The sequence below is a fragment of the Loxodonta africana genome, chromosome 1, assembly GCF_030014295.1.
Source record: "Loxodonta africana isolate mLoxAfr1 chromosome 1, mLoxAfr1.hap2, whole genome shotgun sequence".
NCBI classification, from domain to species: Eukaryota; Metazoa; Chordata; class Mammalia; order Proboscidea; family Elephantidae; genus Loxodonta; species Loxodonta africana.
In genome coordinates this window covers 229,061,538-229,073,575 of record NC_087342.1, presented here as the reverse complement: position 1 = coordinate 229,073,575, position 12,038 = coordinate 229,061,538, and the positions used below count along the sequence as shown (strand labels likewise).

The window sequence follows — 12,038 nt, the reverse complement described above, 5'->3', positions numbered from 1 at the left end:
TTAATGACGTGGATGGAGTAAAGCTTTTGGGACCTTCTTTTGCTGATGTGGCATGACTCAAAATGAGAAGAAACAGCTGCAAACATCAATTAATAATTGGAACCTGGAATGTATGAAGTATGAATCTAGGAAAATTGCAAGTAGTCAAAAAATGAAATGGAACGCCTAAACATCGATATCCTAGGCATTAGTGAGCTGAAATGGACTGGTATTGGCCATTTGAATCAGACAATCACATAGTCTACTATGCTGGGAATGGCAACTTGGACAGGAATGGTGTTACATCCATTGTCAAAAAAACATTTCAAGATGTATCCTGAAATACAACGCTATCAGTGATAGGATAATATCCACACAGCTATTTAAAAAAAATTTTTTTTTTTTATAAGGAAGACCAGTTAATACGACTATTATTCAAATTTACCCACCAACCACTAGGGTCAAAGTTGAAGAAATAGAAGATTTCGATCAGCTGCTGAAGTCTGAAATTGATCGAACATACAATCAAGATGCATTGATAATTACTGGCGATTGGAATATGAAAGTTGGAAACAAAGAAGAAGGATCAATAGGTGCAAAATACAGCTTTGGTGATAGAAACAATGCGGGAGATTGCATGATAGAATTTTGCAAGACCAACAACTTCTTCATTGCAAATACCTTTTTTCACCAACATAAACGGCAACTATACACATGGACCTCACCAGATGGAACACACAGAAATCAAATTGACTACATCTGTGGAAAGAGACGATGGAAAAGCTCAATATCATCAGTCAGAATAAGGCCAGGGGCTGACTGTGGAAAAGACCATCAATTGCTCACATGCAAGTTCAAGCTGACACTGAAGAAAATCAGAGCAAGTCCATGAGAGCCAAAATATGACCTTGAGTATATCTCACCTGAATTTAGAGGCCATCTCAAGAATAGATTTGATGCATTGAACACTAGTGACCGAAGACCAGACGAATTGTGGAATGACATCAAGGACATCATCCTTGAAGAAAGCAAGAGGTCACTGAAAAGACAGGAAAGAAAGAAAAGACCAAGATGGATGTCAGAGGAGACTCTGAAACTTGCTCTTGACCATTGAGCAGCTAAAGCAAAAGGAAGAATTGATGAAGTAAATGAACTGAACAGGAGATTTCAAAGGACCTCTCAAGAAGACAAAGTAAAGTATTATCATGACACATGCAAAGAGCTGGAGATGGAAAACCAAAAGGGAAGAACACGCTCGGCATTTCTCAAGCTGAAAGAACTGAAGAAAAAATTCAAGCCCCGAGTTGCAGTAGTGAAGGATTCCATGGGGAAGACATTAAACGATGCAGGAAGCATCAAAAGAAGATGGAAGGAATACACAGAGTCATTATACCAAAAAGAATTAGTTGATATTCAACCATTTCAAGAGGTAGAATATGATCAAGAACTGATGGTACTGAAGGAAGAAGTCCAAGCTGCTCTGAAGGCATTGGCGAAAAACAAGGCTCTAGAAATTGATGAAATATCAATTGAGGTGTTTCAACAAACAGATGCATCACTGCAGGTGCTCACTTGTCTATGCCAAGAAATATGGAAGACAGCTTCCTGGCCAACTGACTGCAAGAGATCCATATTTATGCCTATTCCCAAGAAAGGTGATCCAACCGAATGTGCAAATTATAGAACAATATCATTAATATCACACGCAAGCAAAATTTTGCTGAAGATCATTCAAAAGCGGCTGCAGCAGTATATCAACACGGAACTGCCAGAAATTCAGGCCAGTTTCAAAAGAGGACGTGGAACCAGGGATATCATTGCTGATGTCAGATGGATCCTGGCTGAAAGCAGAGAATACCAGAAAGATGTTTACCTGTGTTTTATTGACTACGCAAAGGCATTCGACTGTGTGGATCATAACAAATTATGGGTAACATTGGGTTAAATGGGAATTGCAGAATACTTAATTGTGCTCATGAGGAACCTTTACATGGATCAAGAGGCAGTTGTTCAGACAGAACAAGGGGATACTGTGTGGTTTAAGTCAGGAAAGGTGTGTGTCAGGGTTGTATTCTTTCACCATACCTATTTAATCCGTATGCTGAACAAATAATAGGAGAAGCTTGACTAAATGAAGAAGAACGGGGCATCAGGATTGGAGGAAGACTCATTAACAACCTGTGTTATGCAGATGACACAACCTTGCTTGCTGAAAGTGAAGAGGACTTGAAGCACTTACTAATGAAGATCAAAGACCACAGCCTTCAGTATGGACTGCACCTCAACATAAAGAAAACAAAAATCCTCACAACTGGACCAATGAGCAACATCATGATAAACGGAGAAAAGATCGAAGTTGTCAAGGATTTCATTTTACTTGGATCCACAATCAACAGCCATGGAAGCAGCAGTCAAGAAATCAAAAGACACATTGCATTGGGCAAATCTGCTGCAAAGGACCTCTTCAAAGTGTTGAAGAGCAAAGATGTCACCCTGAAGACTAAGGTGCGCCTGACCCAAGCCATGGTATTTTCAATCGCATCATATGCCTGTGAAAGCTGGACAATGAATAAAGAAGACTGAAGAAGAGTTGATGCCTTTGAATTGTGGTGTTGGACTGCCAAAAGAACGAACAAATCTGTCTTGGAAGAAGTACAACCAGAACGCTCCTTAGAAGCAAGGATGGGGAGACTGCATCTTACATACTTCGGACATGTTGTCAGGAGGGATCAGTCCCTGGAGAAGGACATCACGCTTGGCAGAGTACAGGGTCAGCAGAAAAGAGGAAGACCCTCAACAAGGTGGATTGACACAGTGGCTGCAACAATGAGCTCAAGCATAACAACGATTTTGAGGATGGCACAGGACTGGGCAGTATTTCGTTCTGTTGTGCATAGGGTTGCCTGAGTCGGAACCGACTTAATGGCACCTAAGAACAACAACAACATTTGTTCACTTACATTTAATATAATTACTGATAAGTTTGGGTTTAAGTATGAGATGTTCTATTTTTTTTTTTTATTTGTTACATCTGTTTTTTGTTCCTCTTTTCTTTCTTTTCAACCCGCTTTTCATTTAATAGAATTTTAAAATTCATTTTATCTCCTCTTTTTTTATTTGTTATTCACATTTTGGACTCCTGGTGGTGCAGTGAATAAGAGCTTGGCTGCTAACCAAAAGGTCAGCAGTTTCGACTCCACCAGCCACTCCTTGGAAACTGTATGGGACAGCTCTAGCCTGTCCTATAAGGTTGCTATGAGTCAGAATCAACTCAACAGCAACAGATTTGTTTTGGTTATTGACATTTTAGCCCTACTTCATTGTTTTATTTTTCAGTGGTCATTCTAGGAATTACAGTACGCATTTTCTTCTTTTTCCTTACCTTCTCCAATTCTACTTTGAGTCAATATTATACCATTTCAAATATAATGTAAGAATCTTAAAATGATATAGCTCCATTAACCCCTCCTGACCTTGTGTTATTATCGTCATACATTTTACTTTTCCATGTGTAATAAGCCCTATGATACATTGTTATTATTTTTCATTGTTATTTTTTCTTTCAATAGTCAAATTTTAAAAGAAATTAAGAGATCAGAAAATATTTTAATTTATCATTTCCAGCACTCTTCAGAGCAGAGGACAATTTGATTGGATCAATAATCCTTTCATTTTCCCACCATTACTCCCTAGTTGGTAATTAAAGAACGTGCTAAAAACTTTCCATGTAGGAAAAAAGGCAAAAATAAGGTCCCTGCCTTAATCCATACACAGAAAATCAATTCCAGATCTAATGTACAAGGATCTAAGTGTGAATAATAAAAACTCGATTACAAGAAAAGTGAGAAAAATGTATTTATAACCTTTAGGTTCTGGAATTGCCATTCTTCACAATGTTATCCATAATTTGGTATGATCCACACAGTCGAATGCCTTTGCATAGTCATTAAAACACAGGTAAGCATCCTTCTGGTTTTCTCTGCTTTCAGCCAGGATCCATCTGATATGAGCAATGATATCTCTGGTTCCACGTCCTTTTCTGAATCAGGCCTGAATTTCTGGCAGTTCCCTGTCGATACACTGTTCCAGCAGGTTTTGAATGATCTTCAGCAAAATTTTGCTTGTATGTGATATTAATGATATTGTTTAACAATTTCCACATTTGGTTGGGTCACTTTTCTTGGGAATAGGCATAAATACACATGTCTTCCAATCAGTTGGCCAGGAAGCTGTCTTCCAAATTTCTTGGCATAGACAAGTGAACACTTTGAGCACTGCATCTGTTTGTTGAAACATCTCAATTGATATTCCATAAATTCCTGGAGCCTTGTTTTTTGCCAGTGCCTTCAGTGCAGCTTGGAATTCTTCCTTCTGCACTGTTGGTTCCTGATCATATGCTACCTCTTGAAATGGTTGAATGTCAACAAACTCTTTTTGGTGTAACACTGTGTATTCCTTCTATCTTCTTTTGATGCTTCCTGCATTGTTTAATATTTTCCCCATAGAATCCCTTACTATTGCAACTCGAGACTTGAATTTTTTCTTCAGTTCATTGAGTTTGAGAAGTGCCAAGTGTGTTCTTCCCTTTTGGTTTTCTATCTCTAGCTCTTTGTACATGTCATTATTATACTTAAGTTTGTCTTCTCGAGCCACCCTTTGAAGTCTTTCATTCAATCCTGACTACATCATTTCTTCCTTTTGCTTTAGCTGCCTGACGTTTAAGAGCAAGTTTCAGAGTCTCCTCTGACATCCTTCTTGGTCTTTTCTTTCTTTCCTGTCTCTTCAATAACCTCTTGTTTTCTTCATGTATGATATCCTTGATGTCATTCCACAACTCATCTGGTCTTTGGTCATTAGTGTTCAATGCATCAAATCTATTCTTGAGATGGCCTCTAAATTCAGGTGGGATATACTCAAGGTCATACTTTGGCTTTCATGGTCTTCTAATTTTCTTCAGTTTCAACTTGAACTTGCATGTGAGCAATTGATGGTCTTTTCCACAGTAGGCCCCTGACCTTGTTCTGACTGATGATGTTGAGCTTTTGCATTGTCTTTCCACAGATATAGTCGATTTGATTCCTGTGTGCTCCATCTGGCGAGGTCCATGTGTACAGTTGCCATTTATGTTGGTGAAGAAAAGTATTTGAAATGAAAAAGTCATTGGTCTTGCAAAATTCTATCATGCAATCTCCCGCATTGTTTCTATCACCAAGGTCATATTTTCCAGCTATCAATCCTTCTTCTTTGTTTCCAGCTTTTGTATTTCAATCACCAGTAATTATCAATGCATCCTGGTTGCATGTTCAGTCAATTTCGGACTGCAGAAGCTAATAAAAATCTTCAATTTTTTTCATCTTTGGCCTTAGTAGTTGGTGTGTAAATTTGAATAATAGTCGTATTAACTGGTCTTCCCTGTGGGCATATGGATATTATCCTATCACTGACAGCATCGTACTTCAGGATAGATCTTGAAATTTTTTTTGACAATGAATACAACACCATTCCTCTTAAAGCTCTCATTTCTGGCATAGTATACCATATGATTGTTCAATTCAAAATGGCCAATGCCAGTCCACTTCAGTTCACTAATGCCTAGGATATCGAATTTTATACATTCCATTTCATTTTTGATGATTTCCAATTTTCCTAAGTTCATGCTTTGTACATTCCACGTTCTAATTATTAATGGATATTTGCAGTTGTTCAGGCATAACAAGGGGATACTGCATGGTTTAAAGTCAGGAAAGGTGTGTGTCAGGGTTGTATCCTTTCACCACACCTATTTAACCTGTATGCTGAACAAATAATCTGAGAAGCTGGACTATATGACGAACCGGGCAAAGGATTGGAGGAAGACTCATTAACAACCTGCATTATACAGAAGACACAACCTTGCTTGCTGAAAGTGAAGAGAACTTGAAGCACTTATTGATGAAGATCAAACACCAGAGCCTTCAGTATGGATTACACCTCAATATAAAGAAGACGAAAATCCTCATAACTGGAACAATAAGCAATATTATGATAAACACAGGAAAGATTGAAGTTGTCAAGGATTTCATTTTACTTGGATCCACAATCAACAGCCATGGAAGCAGCAGTCAAGAAATCAAAAGACGCCTCACATTGGGCAAATCTGCTGCAAAGGACCTCTTTAAAGTGTTGAAAAGCAAAGATGTTACCTTGAAGACTAAGATGTGCCTGACCCAAGCTGTGGTATTTTCAATCACATCATATGCATGTGAAAGCTGGACAATGAGTAACAAGACTGAAGAAAAACTGAAGCCTTTGAATTGTGGTGTTGGTGAAGAATATTGAATATACCATGGGCTGCCAAAAGAACGAACAAAACTGTCTTGGAGGGAGTACAACCAGAATGCTCCTTAGAACCAAGGATGGCAAGACTGCATCTTACATACTTTGGACATGTTATCAGGAGGGTTCAGACCCTGAAGAAGGACATCATGCTTGGTAAAGTACAGGGTCAGCAGAAAAGAGGAAGACCCTCAATGAGATGGACTGACACAGTGACTGCAACAATGGGCTCAAGCATAACAATGATTGTGAGGATGACGCAGGACCAGGCAGTATTTCATTTTGTGGTACGTAGTGTTGCTATGAGTTGGAACTGACTTGACAGCACCTAACAACATAACTTTAGGTGTCATAGCAGTTTGTCTACTAACACAAAAAGCAGCGTTGTTTTTTTTTTTTCATTTAAAAATGGTATACACAAATTGTGTTGTGACATTAGTCGCAATCCCTGTAATGTGTCAGCATTCTGGGCCCAGGCTGGTGGGAGCTGTGGTTCATGTTGTCCATTAGTCCTTTAGACTAATATTTTCCATGTGTCTTTGGTTTTTTTATTCCCCTTTGCTCTAAACCTGATGGGACCAATAGATGTATCTCAGATGGCTGCTCTCGAGCTTTTAAGACCCCAGACATTACTCAAAAAGGTAGCACGTAGAACATTTTCTTTATGAACTACGTTATGCCAATTGACCTAGATGTCCCCCAAGACCTTGGTCCCCAGCCCGCAACCCCAGTAATTCAGTTCCTCAACGTGTTTGGAAGTGTCAAGGAATCATCAATGACTTTGCCTTGGTTAAGTTGTATTGACTTCCCTTATATTGTGTGTTGTCTTTCCCTTCACCAAAGTTAACACTCGTTAGTGATTTTCCCTCCCGAACCCTTCTGTCCCTCATAACCATCAAAGGATTTTTTTTTTCTTTTTTCTGAGTGTAAATCTTTTCTTGGGTTTTTATAATAGTGGTCTCGTACAATACTCGTCTTTTCATGATTGAGTTATTTCACCCAGCATAATGTCCTCCAGATTCATCCAATGTTGTAAGATGTTTTGTGGCTGTATCATTGTTCTTTATCGTTGGGTAATACTCCATTGTGTGTATGTACCATAATTTGTTTATCCATTCATCTATCGATGGGCACTTAGGTTGTTTCCGTCTTTTTGCTATTGTGAATAATGCCGCAATGAACATGGTGTGCGTATGTCTATTTGTGTGACAGCTCTTACTTCTCTAGGATACATTCATAGGAGTGGGGTTGCTGGATCATATGGTATTTCTATTTCTAGACTTCTAAGGAGGCATCATATTGTTTTCCATAGTGATTGTATCATTTTACATTCCCACCAGCAATGCATAAGAACTCCAATCTCCCGGTAACCTCTCCAACATTTGTTATTTTCTGTGTTTTTTTTTATTAGTGCCAGCAATGTTGGGGTGAAGAAAGCAGAGATTTTTAATAGGAAAAATTTGATAAATTTGACATTATAAAATTTTCTACAAGTAAAATCATCACAAGGAGCCCCGGTAGCACAATGGTTAAGCACTCGTCTGCTAACTGAAAGGTCAGCAGTTTGAACCCACCAGTGGCTCCACGGAAGAAAAGACCTGGCGATCTGCTCCCATAACGATTATCATTTAGGAAACCCTGTGGGGTAATTCTGCTGTGTCACATAGGATTGCCATGAGTCAGGGTTGACTTGACAGCACACAACAGCAACAACAACAAGGTCATCACAAACAAGTAACATATTAGGAGAAGATAATTAAAATACATATAAACAAGGAAGAGTTTGCATTCGAAACAATTAAAACAAAAAAAATCCTGTAAACAAATGAGAAAGTGACAAACAGTCCAATAGGAAAATGTGCAAAGGATTTGAACAAGAAATTCATAGCAAGGGCAACCTAAGTGGCTAACGGGTGTGTGAAAAGTTGGTCAGCCTTGTTAGTAATCAGGGAAATGCACATTAACGTAACAGTGACACACTGTTTCCCATCTATAATTTGTTTATGGATTACGTGAAACAAGATTCTAATTTTATTTTTCATATATGGAATGTCAAATTTTCCAACACCGTTTATTGAAGCCCATCATTTTCCCCAAAGGTTTTTAATGGCCTCTTGATCATATTAAAAAAAAAAACCCAAACCCATTGCCGTCGAGTGGATTCCGACTAATAGTGATCCTACAGGACACGGTAGAACTACCCCATAGTGTTTCCAAGGAGCAGCTGGTAGATTTGAAGTACTGACCTTTTGGTTAGCAGCCTGAACTCTTAACCACTGTGCCACCCGGGTTCCCATATATGCCCGTTGCTGTTGAGTTGATTCCGACTTAGGTTCCCAGATATGCCAGAGTCTGTATCTGCACTTTTGATTCTGCTGTATTGATCTGTTTGTCTGTCCATGCGTCAGTAAAAGCTTTATAATAATTCTTGAAGTAAGACTTTGTTTTTGCTCTCTTTTACAATTGTCTTGGTCATTCTTTGACTTTTGCATTTCCATATGAAATTAGAACCAATATGTCTATCATCTAAATTAAAACTAAGAAAAAAAAAGAGAGAGAGAGAAAACTTACGGATTGCACTTTTTTTTCTTTTCCTCTCCGTAGGCAAGGTTCTTACAGGCCTTGATGCAGATTTCTAAAGAATGGGTTTTGAAGCAATAACGAATGGCAAATTCTATTTCTCCAGTGACATTAGCGTTGTCAAAATTACCCATCTCTGTACAAGTGCTGTTAATGCTAATTAAACTCCCCTGAAATGAAAAATGACAGAGACAAGAAATTACTTCAAGTTAACCGCTTTTTACTTGCACTTCTATTTTCATGATATCAAAAAAAAAAAAATTAACACAGTGTATGCATCCCGACTCACATGAAGTTAATAATCCACCAGATTGTACTTTGCCAAACAAGTTAGCACATACTCCATCCTATGGAAATGGGGAGCCCCGAGAAAGCCTTGTCTTACCCAGATATGGTCTTTGCCTAGCAATAAAGTTTACACAATCTCGTTCTTTAACGTGAATCACTTGTGATGAAGTGCAACATCTCCAGTGCAAGTCTGCAAAGATAACACTCAGGAGGGCAGATAATATCCACGGCAGGGAGAGCCTCATGGAAAGCACATAGCATGGCGGCTAAGTGCCTGTGACTGGGAACCAGATCAACTGGATTCATATTCTGGTTCTGCTACTTACGAGCTGTGTCAAAGTCTAAATGGAAAAAATAATACTGATATCATAGGGTTATGATGAAGGGTTAGTGAAATAAGGGCTGTAAAGTGTGCAGTCATGGTAACTTTATATATTGTGTTTAAATTTTTATGGCTATCTAAAATGGAAAACAACAAAACCGTCATAGGGCATTCCAAGATTAGATAATGCAGATAAGTAGCACAGACTGCCAGGGCCTAAAGGACAAAATTAACAACCTCACTATTAAATTCACTTAAATATTTGCCACTATTTGCATGCAACTAATCTCAGTGCTGACGTTAGTAAAACAGAGAAGCCTAACTGATTTCCACTACCACTTCCCAGCTAGTTCCTTTGCACTGTGAAATGTCCTGAAAAGAAACTAACGAGAAAACCTAGGGCAAAGGGTCAGGACCAGCAAAGAGAGATTCAAAACAAAACAAAACCAACTCGACAGAGGGAAGAAAGCCAGAATTATCTACTGCCAGGAAAGCAACCAGTTTCCCTGTACGCAGTCACTGGTTCTGAAAAACGTCATCTGCCAACACCCACGCAAGTGTTTGAATGGAAAATAATTCTTACATTTTACACATTCAAAAATGCAGGAAGTGGTGAAAGGGCATGAATGAGCGAGGTACAAAAAGGTAAAGATAGAAGATAACAGCAGGGAGCATAGCAAAACATGTGAGTTGCTTGGGAAAAGAACGATGTAAACAAATAAAGGTGCTGAAAAATTCTGATAATTAAAATGGCGCTCCCCTGGGACTTCACTTCTGGTTCTGTCAGACTAAACTGTATTAGGCCAACTCTTCTGCTCCTAACAATTAGAAAAGCTGAATTGAAAAACCAAAGTGTTTCAAAATGGTCCAGAGCTACCAAGATAGCCAGAAGGCAAGGGTCTACGATCCTGAAGAGAAGAGAAGCATCTTGAGAAAAGCCTGACCTGATCTGCTTCCCCCCTTTGAGGCATTTGTCAGTCTCTAGAGTAGCACAGGGCTGAAAACCTGGCAAGTCAAGCTAAAAGAAGCAGCAAGGGGCTCAGAAAATGAACAAAGTTTTTAGCAGTCAGACAAAATTGGGAAGGCACCTGGAACTTGAGGTGCAAAGATCCCAGAGAAAAGAAAAATGCACTGAGGTGAGACTAATGCAAGACGCTGCTTCCCCCTCAAGGTATTTGCTGAATTGGAAGCTATATCTGACAGGCTGAGAAGCTGAAGAATGCTTTCAGAAGTTTCATAGAATCCAGAAATAAATGGCCAAAAATAGAAAGAAAAAAAAAAAAGACAATAAAAACAGACCCACAGATGATACAGATATAGGCAATATAGGACATGACCTTTAAAATAACTGTGATCAATATGGTCAAGAAAATAAGGGACAAGTTGGAGAGTTTCTCCAAATAACTAGAATATATGATAATTAAAAAAAAAAAAAAACCTAGAAAATAAGGTTACTGAAATAAAGAGCTCCACAAATTAATGGTACTAGAGAGAAAAAGGAGCCCTGGTGGTGAAGTGGTTAAGAACTCAGGCTGCTAACTAAAAGCTTGGCAGTTCGAATCTACCAGCCACTCCTTGGAAATCCTACGGGGCAGTTCTACTCTATCCTATAGGGTGGCTATGAATCGGAATTGACTCAAAGGCACACAACAACAAAAAGGAGGGAAAAAAAAAAGGAGTTCAGGACCAGCACATACAGGCTTGGTAAATATTCAGTCTATCAGCTGGAAAACCCCTAATGAGTTTCTTCCTAGCAGTAAGAGTCAACTGAAAATGGAACAGTCCCCAAAAAGACTGAAACCCAGCTTTGAATTATCTCAGTCCCATATTGGATTAAGATGATTTGTTCCTACCCTAGATGCTTGCTGAAGGCAAAACTAAATCCTCCCTGGGTCAGCACAAGTGGACTAGACCAAAAGCAAAGAAGTTTCCTGAATAAACTGAATGCTTCAAAGGCCAGCGCAGCAGAGGCAGGGGTTTGGGGACCATGGTTTCAGGGGACATATAGGTCAGTTGGCATAATAAAGTCTATTAAGAAAACATTCTGCATCCCGTTTTGGAGAGTGGTGTCTGGAGTCTTAAACGCTAGCAAGTGGCCATCTAAGATACACCAATTGGTCTCAATCCACATGGAACAAAGGAGAATGAAGAACACCAAAGACACAAGGTAATTATGAGACCAAGAGACAGAAAGAGCCACATAAATCAGAGACTACATCAGCCTGAGACCAGAAGAACTAGATGGTGCCTGGCTATAACCGATGACTGCCATGACAGGGAACACAACAGAGAATCCCTGAAGGAGCAGGAGAGCAGTGGGATGCAGACCTCAAATTCTTGTAAAAAGACCAGACTTGATGGTCTGACTGTGACTAGAAGGACCCTGGAGGTCATGGTCCCCAGACCTTCTGTTAGCCTAAGATAGGAACCATTCCCAAAGCCAACTCTTCAGACAGGGATTGGACTGGAGTATAAGATAGAAAATGATACTGGTGAGGAGTGAGCTTCTTGGATCAAGCAGACACATGAGACTACGTGGGCAGCTCCTGTCTGG

The 12,038-nt window shown here is 39.2% G+C and overlaps 1 protein-coding gene across 8 annotated transcripts in view; it reads right to left on the bottom strand.

Moving 5' to 3' along the window:
- The window catches only part of SYTL3 (synaptotagmin like 3), a 113,057-nt gene that overhangs the window by 21,755 nt on the left and 79,264 nt on the right, over nucleotides 1-12,038 (bottom strand). For all 8 annotated transcript variants that reach the window (XM_064292838.1, XM_064292832.1, XM_064292845.1 and 5 more), the window contains one exon: nucleotides 8,866-9,044. In XM_064292838.1, the coding sequence (XP_064148908.1) occupies nucleotides 8,866-9,044 (179 nt within the window). The remainder of the gene's footprint in view (nucleotides 1-8,865; nucleotides 9,045-12,038) is intronic.